This window comes from Rhagoletis pomonella, unplaced genomic scaffold, assembly GCF_013731165.1.
Source record: "Rhagoletis pomonella isolate Grant_MI unplaced genomic scaffold, Rhpom_1.0 Rhpom_scaffold_00005, whole genome shotgun sequence".
NCBI classification, from domain to species: Eukaryota; Metazoa; Arthropoda; class Insecta; order Diptera; family Tephritidae; genus Rhagoletis; species Rhagoletis pomonella.
Window position 1 is genome coordinate 64671452 of NW_023458559.1, and position 15728 is coordinate 64687179.

General features: G+C 34.3%; 1 protein-coding gene across 1 annotated transcript in view; it reads left to right on the forward strand.

Moving 5' to 3' along the window:
- Positions 1-15176, forward strand: part of LOC118740181 (circadian clock-controlled protein daywake-like) — a 146347-nt gene extending 131171 nt beyond the window's left edge. Inside the window, exons 2-6 of the mRNA XM_036471677.1 lie at positions 13800-13892; positions 14034-14187; positions 14324-14457; positions 14703-14852; positions 14965-15176. Coding sequence (XP_036327570.1) covers positions 13800-13892; positions 14034-14187; positions 14324-14457; positions 14703-14852; positions 14965-15176 — 743 coding nt within the window. The remainder of the gene's footprint in view (positions 1-13799; positions 13893-14033; positions 14188-14323; positions 14458-14702; positions 14853-14964) is intronic.
- The last annotated feature ends 552 nt before the right edge of the window (positions 15177-15728 follow it).

Sequence of the window (15728 nt, forward strand, 5' to 3'; positions counted from 1 at the left end):
ACTCAAAATAATAATTTCAAAGCACACGAAATGGTCAATTGAAGTTTCAAAAATATGATTCATCAAAAAGTTATTTAAATAATTCAGAGCAATTCCACAATAACCGACTGTGGATTGGAGATTTATTAGGCGCCTTTTTAGTAGCTTTTTGCGAAAAGTTACTTTGCTATACTTAGCACTTAACAAGGATTTTAGCAAATGTTTGTTGACTTTAGTTCAATAAATCATTTATTTAAAATAATTTTATTTTTTATTTTGGAGCATAATCTAATATGTGGAAAGTGGAGTAAACGAAGTGAAGGCTCTCAAAGTGAAGTAAAAAGCTTCAATTGAAGTGACAGCGGCAGCACTGGGCTTTGCCTCTTGGGTACTCGCAGCTAATATACGGAGTTGGCCGTCCACAATCTCAACAGAAAATCTTCTCAATCTGTGTGAAGCCTTCCCTTCCAGTTCCAAGCTTTTCAATCTCAATTTAATAACTTTACTATTCTTTCATTCCAGTACTTTTTTTCCATCCTACACAATCATACATAAACACTATGTATTAATTATAAAAGTAATAAAGCATTTAATAGACTTTTTGCCATTATATGATTTTAAATTTTGATTAAAATAAATTACTTATAACTTCATCTCAAATCCTCTTATTTATTTGATTTATTACGCTATCTATCATTGGCGCAGTCACCAGTATTAATTAAAATCCGACTACACAAATAAATTTTTATGGAAAAAGTTTAGTTGCAAAAAAAAATAGAAAACCTTTATGAAATTCCTGAAATTTGGCTTACTAACTATTTGTCATGCAAAGCGCTGATGAACTGCATGTTCTTAAGTAGATTTATGAAATGCAAGTTTTTTCTTTTATGCTGCATTTTTTTTTTACTATGTATGTAAATAGTTAGTAACCAAAAGTTTTACTATCATATGCATACTTACACAAACAAGTTCATGTACTCTCATGCATTCAGATGCATATGAAAATGACAATAACTCTTTTTTTCGTGGCGCTACACAAATTTCAATTGGCTTCTTAGTCCGTAGAGGCCAAAAATTTACTAAATGACTTCCTAAATGCCTTAAATACTTTTAAAAAGTGATAGATTTGAGAAAACATGGTGAACCCTTCCGTGGCTGGGGAGGTTCTTAGAGTTTCCGAGTAGCAAATGATAAGGATATCCGCCCATAAAAATCATTCTGGAGCTTAGTATGGTATACAGAGTTACTCATTTTCAAAAAAATTATGGTATAATTTCAGCTTTCTTTTGGTGCAAGTTTTCATTAGAATTTAATATAAAAATCATTATTTTATCCTTCTGTAGCACAAATATGTCATTTCAAAATGTATACCATAAAATCTGTTTAGGGTTTTATTTAGGTGTTTATCCCAAACAAGGACTTGTGTTTCATGTGTCTTTTTCTCTCCGTTTTCTCTATCCCAAACATAGAAATAATCAAAACGAAGAGTAACATTTTTAATGGTTGCTTACGAATTTTTACTTTTTTTCATTATCAAAATTTAATAAAGAAAACATTCCTATGTGATTCTCTAGCACAAATTTGTTATTTTGTAACGCTTATGATTAAAATCGGTCCCTTAAGTATTTCGGGAGTGTAGCCCGAACAAAGCAATTTTGTTTCCTTTGTCTCTTTCCCGCTTTCACTTTCTTCTAATCCAACAGGTTTACATCCAATGGTCTAGCGGTGCGTAATATTTTATTTTTTGTTTTTTTATTTTTTGGACTTAAGAACTTTTTTATTATCAAAAATTTTTTGAGGAAAATATTCCTTTCCTTTCCTTAAAACTTCTTCAAGTTCATAGAAAAAGGTATCGCTATGTCCGCCTCTAGCACAAATTTGTTATTTTGAAATGCCAGTGATTAAGTTCGACTTAGTACTTTCGGAGTTTACCTCAAATAAGGAAATTTAGTTTCATTTGCTTCTTTCTATTCGAATTAGAAATAAAAACGTACTGAAGAAAATATACCTATGTCCTTCGCTGGCATAAGCACATTGATTCTGAAAGCAAATCATTAAAATTGGTACGGTATTTTGGAAGCGTACCCAATAGAGAATTTTATTTTACTTTTTACAAATATTTTAAAACAAAGAAAAGTTGAAGTCACGGAATTTTTCATTTCTTGTTTCAGTTTCGAAAATGAATTCACCTTAGTCTTCTTCCGCAATTTAGCTATTGTAACATATTTCTATATGCAAGTATGGTTTAGGCACGCCTACCAACACCAAGCGCCTGCTGCAAAATTTTCTTTATGAAATTTGTGAATTTTTTGCACATGCACTTCTCAATTGCCATATAATAAAATTTTCTTAAATTATAATTTGATGACACTTCAAAGTATGCTCGGCCTATTATCCTCCGAACAACTCGTCTGGAGTTTTGTGCCGACTCTGCATGATTTACAACCATGCTGTGGTGGTAACTAATGGTTACCATTGGCCACAGGGCCTATCCATTACCATTTTTGAACCAGGACATTTTATTTTATATATGTATGTACATGCAAGCGTTCTGGTCTTCCCCCTCTCTGAGTTATTCAGTCATAATTACTTTATTTCTATATATTGGGTACTGTCCCATAAAAATTTTAAAAGTTCAACGTTTATAAAACCTGTATAACCCTTTTTTGGAAAAATCTGCGCACATTGAAATTTCTAGTACACCTGGAGTGCCAAAAAACGCTATCGGTAGTAGCGTATGAACTATTTGTCGAGCTATAACATATGTTTTTTTGTACATTCATATAAATTTTCCAGCTGCACTTTTTCGGCTTGAAGTTCATTTATAATTTGCACAGCATAAATGTTGGCCAACTTTTTTTCCAGGTCATAAAAATAGTCTCCTTTTATTTTTGGGTTTGCACTTCATTTTTGCATTCCCAATTTTTTTGTCAGCGGTTACCAACGATTTTATGCGGTTTCATTAAATCGGCTTAGACACTTTTGCTTATGCCAAATGTGCAGCCAGTTGCCACCGTGCGCCATTCGCATATTCGCATAGCCACACACACACAACAGGTCCTTTGGCATTTTTTATCCTTTCTGCTTGCTGCCTTTTCTCTTTTTTTGCTTAGCTTGGCAAATATTCATAATTTTTGGTCGAAACGCGTGGCGTTTGTCGGGGCAACTTAAAGCCACACAAAATTTGCATATTTGATAAAAATGTGAAAAGTACCGCAAGCGCACATACAAACACACGCGCACTGGAATGAAATATCATTTCGAGTTTTCCATTTTTGTGGTTTTGGAAAACGACAAATTAATTATAATGCGACCGCAGATTTGCCACTCACTTCACACACGACGAATTGCAATTGCACCGCATTCACAGTTAGGAACTCACACTTGTTGGTTGGCACACGCCAAGGCCAATAAACGCCCACAAAAACGAAGCCAACGAAATGGGCAACAAAACAATGAATATGAATGTGAATAACTGAGCCCTGCCCCACCATTTTTGCGCCACACTGTGCATGGTGGTCAAAAAGTAATTTAATTTGTAACAAAGTCAGCCGAAGAAGTATGAGTACAAAAGAGGGGAAGCTAAAGCGACAATTACACACTCACCCACACGTACACAAAAACTCATTTCATGGGTCAAAAAGCACAATCTTCCAGTTTTGTATGACTGAATATTTTTTTTTTTCATTCAGTTTACTATCTGTATATCTCTCGTTTGGAATGCGAAGCCAAAATCCCGCTACACACACACACACACATTCTATCCACTTCAATCCACATTTTACGACACTACCTCACTCATATGCTGCTATCGAAGGGCTTTGTGGAGTAGTTAGTTAGTGCAGACGCCGCCAAAGGCAGTACAGGTATGCTTTGTTGGGTAGCTACTCGCCTTTGGCCACCACCCAAAGTCAGCTTCAAATCCTATTAGCTGCAATTTCACAGGATTTTCGGCACTCCTTTTTTTGCTGCTCTACATTTTCTTCCCTTTTTTGGTAAGCACCTTTATTTGGCAAATTAATACTCAAAAAGGTAAATCAAAGCCGATTTAAAACAATAAGCGCAATGAGCAACAGTAATCATAAATGGAAGTAATACTACGTATGTACATACGTACATACCCGTACGTAGTTAAGTGGGTTTTTTCAGTTAAAGTGATTTGGCCTGAAAAAGATGAGTGAGCAGAAAATTTGTTAAGATGGCAGGAAACTTGGGTAACGGTTTTGGGCCTAAGAAGGCAAATTAAAGTGGTAGGGTGGCTGAGAAAGGGACTCTCATTCTTAATTATAAGAAAAGTAAATTTCATCAGCACGTTTAGTAGAAATTTAAGAATTGTCTGCATATATGCTCACGAGAATTTTTCGACGTATGTTGTTGTTGTTGTTGTAGCAGCATACAAGTTCCCCAAAGGATTTTTGGGGAGTGTTGCTGGAGTGACAGTCCTTGGCCAGATATAAATCTGGGTCGTACCGGTTACGTAGACCCGACTTTCGTGGGAACGTATAAACTTGTTTGCTTCTTCATGGGCCTTCAAACTAGCTTTTCCTTTACCATTATCGGAAAGAAGAAGTATAGATATGTAGATTGATATGGAGGCACACACTAAGACCAAGAGATCTATTTTGACCAACCGTTCATATCAACAACACTTGCCCAGAGAAGGCCCAGGTACTTCTCGATCTCACAAATTAGGTGTAAAGTAGGCCCCTCGATAGATTCATGGAAATGACATAAGTCGTTCGGCCTGATCTTTAGCCTGTACAAGTGACCTCTTAGTCTACAGTGCCCCGTCAGAAAACCTGTTATTATTCTTAGTCCCTTTTTGGAGAAGTTTATGATTGCCCTGTACCTTGTAAGGTTGTAGACTCCCAGTAAGCATTTACCTTGGCGTAGACCTACGGTGTTGTGGCAGTATTGTTCTCTGAGTCTGTTCCTCTCCTTCCTCAACTCTTCCTTGATTGTGTTAGGTCTGATCGCAATGAAGGAATCAGGGCCTATAGGAGCCGAGGCTAGACGGTCGTTACCCTCAATTGCTATGTGACCTGGTGCCCAAATTAGGTGGATAACATTATGCCTCGCCAGTATGTTCAGCTTATCAATGCACTCAAGAACCAAAGAGAGCCTTGGGTGCTCATATTAGAATGCGATATTAGAACTTTCTCCTACGTAGGTTGATATCTACATATGGTGTATACCTCCGCCTAAAAGATACTCGGATATGCTTACATGGGTACCGAGAGTTTCAGCCTGGATCCGCAGATGCCTGCCCCAACGCCGTGGGGAGTTTTGGCGCTGTCTATATACCATTGCAGCCAGCTAGCTTGTGTATGTCCCTCCATAAAACAAGTGCTCCAAGTTGCCAGGCTGCAAAGCTCTACCTTAAATTTCCTCTCAAATTCTACTGACTTAGCCTAATTTTTTCTGGGGACTTCTGTTTCCTGCACTCACAGGTAACCCTGCTAATCTTTACCAATTTCATGGGGATGAACAAAACCTTCCGAGAGAAATCGGTTTCGGCATTGTGACATCTTTTTGTTTTTCAGATAGCTTGCCATTGATGTGAGCGGATGTTCCTCCCGCCTGTTGAATCTGAGACTAATCATTAGGGGTCGAAGACTCTACTTTTTATGAAAGGTTTCCCGTCTGACGACTTGCCAAAGAGAAAATTGTAAAGGAAGTTATTACCACAATCTTTCTACCACCATAAGCAATGGCGAAGAGTCGAAAGTATACCCAACAATCGAACATCTCTAAAGTCACTAAACCTCGCTATAAATACGCCAACTCAAATGTTTTTCTACGCTGGGGCTGAATATTTTCTCTGCTTTAGCTTTTTACCTACGCACGATTCTATCGGCCTTATGGTTGCATAAGGAAGAGTTGATTAGCGTGATGTAGCAATTACTGTGCCCAAGTAACCACGCAATACTTTTAACTCCGGATAGTGGTAGGAAAACTTCTACGCGAACCGCAGGACCGAACCCGTTCAATCTCTACAATCTGACGTTCATGACACCGGGCCCTAACACGAAAGCCTTACAAAGCAATCGGCCGGTTGGAGGCAAATTACGCAGCGACAGTGTGGTTGTTAGGAACGGACGACACTTGGTGGAGAAATCGATAATCCTGCCAGGACGCAGCTGTACGTCCGATAAATTTCTCATGGGATGTCATCGTGAAAGTAACCCCAACAACGCTTGACTTCTGAAAGATGCACCCCTTAACATACGAGACGGTACCTGCACGTCTGTAGAACAGCGCTATACAGAGCGATGCTCACAACTTACATAGCAATGTAGTTAGAAAAAGTCTCATCCCGTAAAGACAACATCTTCCTAGCTGGCCGACCGCCGTCCAAACACCTAAGTAGACGAAAAAGAGCTCCCGATAAATACCAGATGCAGCTTAACACTTATCCGTTCTGGGTAACGCACTGCGCCTATCAACATCGCCCGCTTCCTCAGCCTCAGGCTTGCAGAGTCAGACGATAAGGATGATGAGTCTTAACGAAACCCCGGGGCTGAGCACTGATACTACAACAACAACCTAACCCTATTAAAGCAGTATTTATACAGAGCCTCACGTCCACATACCATCCTGATATTGATAATCTGTTCTTGATCTAAAGCTCACCGAATTCTTCATAAAAAAGATTTGGTCATTCCTATTATTTTTTAGTATGCCATGCTTCACTGCTCTAGTGGGGGTCTTGGCAGAGGAAATCTCACATCATTCAGAAATATGAAGAAATTAGACTACCAAACTCCCGAGTGCCTAGGAATATAGTCAATAGTCAATTGCCCAAAAATTCAAATATCGATGCCATCGTTAAGGTTTCCGAGCATATTTGCGATGGAATTTCACCCAATGAGTAGCGCTCAGCAGAACTAAGCTTTATACGGAAGAGTTTGGAGAAATCAAGAATCGGAGCAGGCATTCTTACTGGATACTGTAGACCTAAGCTTGTAAAAGCTAGGTTTTTATGAAACTATATCTACCGCCTATGTGACTTGGCCTACGAGCTATAACATCCTTTAGTTTAATGCGATTCTATATTTAGAATATGCGAGAGAGATCTACATATGTTTAATATGGCCACAGTACGAGCATATTCACTAGCTACCTCCTTCTGAGCTTTAAGGGGGCCTTAGGGTTACCAGAAGTGTTGAAAAAAGCAAAAGATGCAGTGAATCTTATGGTTACGGTGCGTAGAGAAGTTTAACAGGGCAATTCTGGCAACTGTCTTTGAACTGCCCACCGTCTTTCGAAATACAAAAGTCTTTCGTGAGACAATTTTCAATTCTGGCAAATATCTTGAAAGCTTCTTACTGTCTTTCGAAAGACTAATTGAAAGATCTGCTAACGAGGAGGTCTTAGCGTTTTTCTGTTAGCCTTTTGGCAATAAGTTTTCAAAAATTTAAATGAATTTACCAAAAAAATATATATTTTTTTTAACAATAAGAACTACAAATTTTAGCAAAATTTAATTAAAAGGAAAAAATCGTATTACATAAAAAAAGTTTCTAAAAATTTAATCAAATTTGAAGGATCCTGTATCTTTTTTAAGCAACAAAATCTAAAAGTATAAATAAAAAATAAACTTAAAAAAAAATATGTTCCCAAAAATTTAATTTAATTTAAAAAAAAACAAATCAAAACATTTTCGTTTTTTTTTAATAATATGATCCACAAATTAAAAAAAATTACTTAAAAAAATTAAATTAGGAACAGAGAAAATAAGCTTCTAAAAACTAAATGATTAAAAGTCATTTTTAAAACAATAAGTCTATACATTAAAAATAGTTTATAAAAATAAAAATCAGTTGAATTGCAATGTATGTATATACATATATATGTTTCTAAAATGTAAATTAAATAAAAAAAACGTTTTTTTTACAACAATAAATTCTAAAAATTAACTAAAAAAAAAACAAAGACAAAATTAAATAAAATAAATTTCTGAAAAATTATATTTATATATCTTTCTTTTTGAACAATAAAATCGAAAAATTAAAAGGGAATTAAAAAACAAAAAATAAAAAATAAAAAATTCTGCTGTCCGAGGTTTAGAACACGAAGTGCTTTACTCACTCCAGCCTCTTTAATTGATAAAAATCTTTAAACTCTTCGAATTCTTGGCGCAATAATTCGAATTTCTTTCATACATATCTAAATAGTAAAACCTATCAAAAAGCAAAAAAAAACTATCTCATTGTGTTTATTTGTTGCTAAACTTTTATGTAGTCCACCAACAAGGTGCTAATTTCAAACACAGATCAACCAAAGCGGAGAGCTGTTTCATTAAACCTACACTTGAGCCGCGCAGCTGGTAGTGAATACTGTGGCAAACAGCAGCTAGCCATGCCGATCGGCGATAAAGCGTGAAAAAATCCGTGAAAATATATCAATAAAAAGTCATAAATCAAACAGCAACCCAGCAACAGGTTGTTGCAACCAACCGCTGTACACTGCTGCAACAAAAGCATACGATACACACAGAGGCGCATAGTACCAGCAAGATCAATACTCGGCTGTGGTGAGCGGCAATGCCAACATTGCGCCATACGGTATCAACAAAACAACCGCAACTTTGCAACAGCAACAAAACGCATGCATCCAGGCACTTAGATGTGGTTTCAATTGCGACAAGTAAGCTCAGTGGAAAACTTGTTGCAAGCGGTGACGAAATTGCAGGGGAGCGCGCGCGCCAAAAAGTAGCGTTGATTGAACTCATAACTCAAAAACTGCCAGAATATTGGTCAGTTGGCCGCGCATGCAGCATAAAAATCATAAATGGTCAGATGCGAGCTTTTTTACTTACGAGTGCGCGCTCGCGTGTCTGGCTGAAGTGTTACTGCGAAAGCTTTTGCATTTTGGCGCGCTTTTCGATTAGCGCAATCGTTGCTAATGAACCGGCGGTTGCATTTATTTTACTTGGCTACCGCTGCTGCTGTTGACGATCGCATTCATTCGCTCTATTATTTGCCCTCATCGCCACTGCAACCACATAAATACTGTGCAAATTTCGATTGCGAAATCATCGTTTTGGTTAACTTGCCAACCATTGCAAGCCATACGCGACAGCGCACTTTGCATCGAGTTTGTAATTGACGAGTATAATGAAGACAACAGCATCCAGAGTTTATCAGCTGCTGCACTGATGATTGATGCAACAGACACCTTTAGTTGTGGCAAACAAAAAGCAAACATTTTATTAAACTTTTATAAAACTTTAACACCGCTGTGCGGTAATAGCAAAAGCGGCGACGTCCATTGGGTCCAGTAACATAAGGCAGTGGTCAGTCAGTGTTGGAGTGCACTTCGCGACGGTTACAAAGATTCTTGCGGTGCCGGGAAAAGTACGACAAAAGGACTCTGAAACAAATACGCTGACATTTTTTTTTTTAATTTAAGAAGGATACTAGTTTCCGTCTGCTTTTCAAAAAGCCGTGCAACAAATGAAACTGCAACTTATATGTGGCGTACGCAAAAATAAAATTTATTCAACAAAAAAGTTTTGATGCAGATATTTTTTTTTTAGTGTGTGATGCAAACCATACAAATACAACTGCTACGAAAAAATATTTCCAGCTTTTATTGAAACCATAAATTTTTTCAAACACACTTTTCTTCGAGTACATTTCAAAATGTCGCTAGTTCTGAGTCTTTACTTTCTTGTGATTTCCTGTTTCTATACAATTAGGGCCGATGATGAGCCCTTTCTTACAGATCCGCGTAAGTCATGAAAAACAGAAATAAATTTAATTTAAAAATTTTTAATAAAAAGTAACAAAAGTTTTGCTAAAAATAAAACTAAATATGAGAATTATTAAAAGCCAGACAGAAAGTAGGCGAATAAATTAAAACAAATAATAAAAATGCAAAATTTTCACCTCAATCTTTTTTTTGTGATTTTTTTTTTACTGTAAAAAATTGGAAAAGGTACCTACTACTCTGTGAGTTAAAAATTTCAGAAATTCTTTTTCGAGATTTTCAAATGTCATGATGCAATAAAAAATAGGTCCCTTTTTTCGATAAAGAGAGTCAAAAAAAAAAATATTTCTCACCAAAAAATATTAATATTGAGGTGTAAATTTTGCAAGGAATGACCCATAATCATATATATACGTCTGCTCTGAAAACTATATTTAAGATTTTATATAAAAATTTAAAATAAAGTTAAGATATATTAAACCCGAAAAATATCTCACCGTTTAATAAGCTATTCTTAAAACATTTTTTAACTTCTTAAAATTGATCTTTACAAATATAGATTAATTTGAAACTCTATAACTTAAAAAAAAAAATACTGTTAAATTCTCATACGTATATGTATAAGAGTTTCCAATCACAATTTTTAAAAAACTTGCTTAACTAATATAAAATTAAATTATACATGCGTATATATATGATTATGTCCAAAAAAATCTAAAATTTTCAAATATCAAAAAAAATCACAAAAACCCGTATTTTTGAATCGTTGAAAATATGCATTCATAAATAAAATTTAAAACAACACACATACAAATCTCAAAAAAATCAAAGACTTTTTGAAACAAATGAAAACAATAAAACCTTTCAGATGTTTACAATTTTGTAAATTATTTTTCCTCAAAATTGTATTTCTCGAAAAACTGAAAAATAAGGACTTTTTATAAAAAAAATAAGAACAGTCATAAAATATGCAGAAATTGAAATTTTCGTCCATAAAAAATGCAGAATTGTGCATTCATTCTAAATGTATTTGGTTAGAAATATAAAAATCCAAATCTTCATACATTTCAAAACACCAAAAATTGTCAAAAACAAAAAAAAATATATGAAACAGTAAGTTTTGTAAAAATAATTGCCAAAGCTATTAAAATCAATGAAAATTATTTTAAAGAAATCTAATAATTAACACAACAAATATTTGTAAACGAAAGCTCATTTAAAGTTAATTTTAAAAATTAGAAAATACGATTTTTCGATTAAGAAATCCATCTATAAAACAACGAATTATAAAAAAATCTGACAAAAATTTTGGTCTCTAGATATTCATAATTAAAACTTAAACTGAGCAATAAGTTTCCTATAAATTTATATTCAAAACCAAATTTTTTTTTTAACAACATCTAAGTTTTAGTAATAGATTTTCAATAAATAAAAAAAACAACTATGAATTTTAAAGCAGCAAAACCAAGTGCAGTAATTAAATTTAGCCAACAAAATTGATAGAGAATCCAAAAAACTCAAACTCGAATTTAAAAATAACGGTGAGAGGTAATAAGATCAACGGAAATAAGGTCAATTGACTTTATTTCGCACCAGGGTTATTACCTTTTTAGAAGCGAAATAAAATCCGTTGACATTATTGCTCTTTCAAACATTAAATTTGCTTAGCTTTGCGGCGGCCCGCGTCCGAGCGCCACACCACGCGACCGGCGCGCCACACCACGTCACGCTACTCCGCGGCCCCCCCCATTCCACTCTCCCGCCGTTCTGTAAGGCAGGTGATTTTTTTTTTGTATACGTTGAAATAAAATTTTTATATATTTTACATATCGAGGTATTATATTCATTAATACCCTCTATCTGCACACTTTTCACAAAGATAAGATTCTGATAATAAAATCCACTTAAGATTTAATTGTCATCGGTGATATTAATGCTACCTTATATAACGCTTCACAGAAGAATTTACACTACATATTATAAATAGTAAATCAGAAGTAATATATCAGTGATGGCAGGTAATAAGTCCCAGATGGTTTCTAAAATCACAAATTAGTTTTTGTGCAAATTGCAGATAGGGGGTATTCATGAATTTAAGCCCTCGATATTTCACATTTTTATATTTGTAAGTTATTGGAAGATTTCTGCTGTGTTTTGGCAACAACTTGTCTGCAGTTAAAAGCATATAATTTGTGTTTCAAAAGTGTGTGAAAACCAAAAACCAATCAATTAACTTACATGATCTCGGTTCCGATATTAAATAATCAATAATTGTTTATACCCGCATTTTGGCACCTTAGCGGCTTTTAAATGATGTCGTCACTAATTGCTGGCGGAGACATGAATACAGTGTAAGAAAATTCCTTTTCTATAATTGTTTCCTTATAGAAAGGTTGGTTTCTTTTCCTACTTAGACATTCCGAATTCGTTCAAAATATGGTAATTTAAAACACAGAATTCGTTCAATTTAATAGTGTTCGCTTTGTTTGTTGACCTTATTTGTTTGTTGACCTTATTTCGCTTTTCAAAAGGTAATAATGTCAATTTACTTAATTTTGCACCAGGGTGGGAAATAAAGTCAATTGACCTTATTTCCGTTGATCTTGTTACCTGTCACCGATGAAACAATCACAAGCTAATATCACAAAATTAAACGAAATTAATTGCGCTGCGGCCAAAGTTTTATAAATGAAACAAAATTTACAAGATATGGCCTTATTCATTAAATTGAGTAGATTTAAACAACTCTCAGAATTAAATTTTTACGATTTCTATATCAGTAATAAAAAATCAAGAAAAACTCTCAACTAACAACAAAACATTATTTCTTAAAAGTAAAAGCACCAAAAATGCTACGTCAAAAATATTTTGAAATCAAAACTACATCCAAAAACAAAGACAAATTTCCAAAACTCGAAAACTTGATTTTATATAATTAAATCTAAATTTTGAATGAGGCATTAGGGTGGTCCAAAAATACACGTTAAAAAAATAGTCAGAATTTTAATGCTCTCACTTCCTAGGATTGTTCTATATCGAAAAAAATACCCCTGCTTTTTTTATTTCGAAACAAGTTGGCATAGAATTCCTAAAAATCACTATTTTTCATTCCGCAAATTCAGTTTCTCTTCTGAGAGCTTCAGGGAATAGTACCTAACTATTTATTTAGCCATTTTTTAATACAGGCGATTTTTGATGGGTCTCCTTAAGCAAATCAGAGTCTTCCGATCGAAAAATATTGATTTTACAGAATTCTAAACCAGTTATACCAATTTTTAGAGATTGCTACAAAGGTTTGAAAATTGTTTATTTCCTTTAAAATCGCAAAAAACCTACAAAATTTTTACATGAATTTTTATAAATGTCACATATAACTGAAACTTATTCATTTAAACTCGTTATATCTCTGAATTATGGCTGGCGAAATTCAAAATTTTGTTGAACTTTGCCGATCCAAAAAAATCAATTGTGTCAATCCCTGGTAACGACTCCAATTTTTTTTTTTTAATTTTGTTAATTTTCGTGTTTGTCTTTATTTTGTACGTTGAACAATTGAAAAGGGTGCCCCAAGTTGCTGATATTTTAAGGACCACCCATATAAAAAAATACGCGAATTTTTAAGGTTAAAAAACAATTATCTTCACAAAACTTTTTTTGAAATTTTTCCATTTTTTCAAAAATTAAAAAAAAATCGGAATTTTGTAAAAATCCCAAAATTATAACTTTGCAAGCAATTAATTGTCTTGCAGAATTTGATCAACATCGGTTAACAATTAAATGTAAATTTTTGCGATTTCAGCTGAACCTTAAAATCGCTAATATTTAGTTTATTTTAATAACCCTAGCAAAAAATGTTTATGAACGCCTACTTGCGAGCCTGCGGTCTGCTTATTGAAATAACTTATGAATAATACACCTGGAAAACTAAGAAATTGTTTTCAATTAACCTATGCTCAAAAATCGAATCAACTTACCTTCTTCCACTGCAACTCTGCTGCGATCTCCACAATAAGTTTATGCACATTCTACCCTCCCCTCTTCCCGCTCAAAAAATTTCAAATTTATTGCAATTCACAAATTAAACCGGATCTTCCAATCTTCCACAGCAGATTACATCAAAGAATGTCAAATAGCTGACAAACATTTTATTAACTGTTCCACGCAAAGCATACAACAATTATTCGACAAGCTAAATGACGGTAAGTAAATAACGTGGAAATTTACCAAAACACAAAAAAAATGTATGCTGCAACATGCCAAAATGCAATTGAACCATTTTGATTATTGATTTACTTATTTACGATTTTTTCGCTCAAATTACATACAAACATACATTGCAGGCATACCCGGTTTGAACAGTATCAAAAGCTTCGATCCATTCTATCTAAACCGGATACGTATTACGCAAGGCAACAGCAATGCGATCAACTTGAAAGTCGAGTTGGCCAATGTGAAAATCAATGGATTCGGACGTACAAATGTGTTGGAGAGTGTGTAAGTGGGAAGAGGGATTTTGAAGGAGGGAACATTTTTTATATTTAATACAAAAACAAATTTATGTTTCTTGGTTATTTTTAGTTTAAGGCTTTGAACAAAATTTTTTCCTTAATTATTTCTTTTACTTTAAAAGCGTTTATCCGAAAGACTACAGCTGGAAAACTACTTTTATGCTGCCCGAAATGAAATTGCAAGGCGACTATAGCCTCTTTGGGCGCATTTTGTTGATACCCTTAAATGGGCATGGCGAAGTCTTCCTGGAAGCAGGTAAGTTGGTATAAATTGCGTGGAAGACAGCTTCTAATAGAGTTGCTTCACTCGATGCTTAATTAAGCCCCAATTGCCGGAATGGCTTTATGCATAAATATAAAATTGATTTTAAATTTTCGATTTATAAAGCAATAAAAATCTTCTTTATTTTTTAAAGAATTTTAGTGTTACATTTTCTTTGTATATATACAAAATCCACTAAGTTGCCTTTTACACGTTTACATATTTATTCAAAATATAAGAAAATATGACCGTCGTTATGCACTCGAAGACACGACTTTATGAAAAGGGTGGCTTCACCTTCTACAACGTTACAAATATTCGTGTGGACTTTAAAATCGATGGCTTGAAGTCGTATTTCTCGAATCTTTTCAATGGCAACAAGCAGTTGGGTGAGTTCCGCCATAAACTTAAAATGTTTAAAATAAAAAAAGTCTTTCATAAAATACATTAGGAATTATTTGTGCTCTTACATATATTCTAACCATTTATTGCCCATTGCAGAGGACAGCACTAATAAATTCTTTAATGACAACTGGCGCATGCTGGCCGATGCTCTATATACCGTTATCACGCAAACGATCGAGGATATTTTATTGGATGTATTGAAGAAAATCTTCCATTATATACCAGCCAATTTCTTCGTCAGCGATATACCAACTTCTAAGCAGTTGTATGGCACTAAAGCGACAGCGGATACAAAGCGACCTAAATAAATTAAAAATTAAGAATTAAGGTTAGTAAGGTTAAGTATGTATAGAATATTTGTATGATTACAGTTTTGTTATTAAAATGTATGGCTCTGAAAGTAAACGATTTTTTAACTAAACAAGTAAAGAAGTATAAGTTCGGGCGAAACCGAATTTTATATACCCGTCGCCGGTATCAACTATTGTTATTCCAACTTTCTTTAAACTACTAAACTTGGAGTAAATTAACGACCTCAGTTATTGAAATATAGGAGTTTTCGTATATCCGAATATTACCGTTATACGGGAAACCGGTGCAATTTTTGTCCGATTTGAATAACTTTCAACGAATTGCTTTTTCGTACCAAGGCTATTAAACACGCCAAGTTTGATAAAAATTGATAAATCGGTTACAGAGTTACACATTTGTGGTCATAAGTGGGCGGCGCCACGCCCTAAATCCAAAAAATTAGTCTAACTTTTTGCTCAGTGGTCATTGCAATAATCGATTTTGAGTTAATTAGCTGCAGTAGTTACTGATTTATCTCAGTTTTCGTGTTTCTGTAAATTACCGTTATA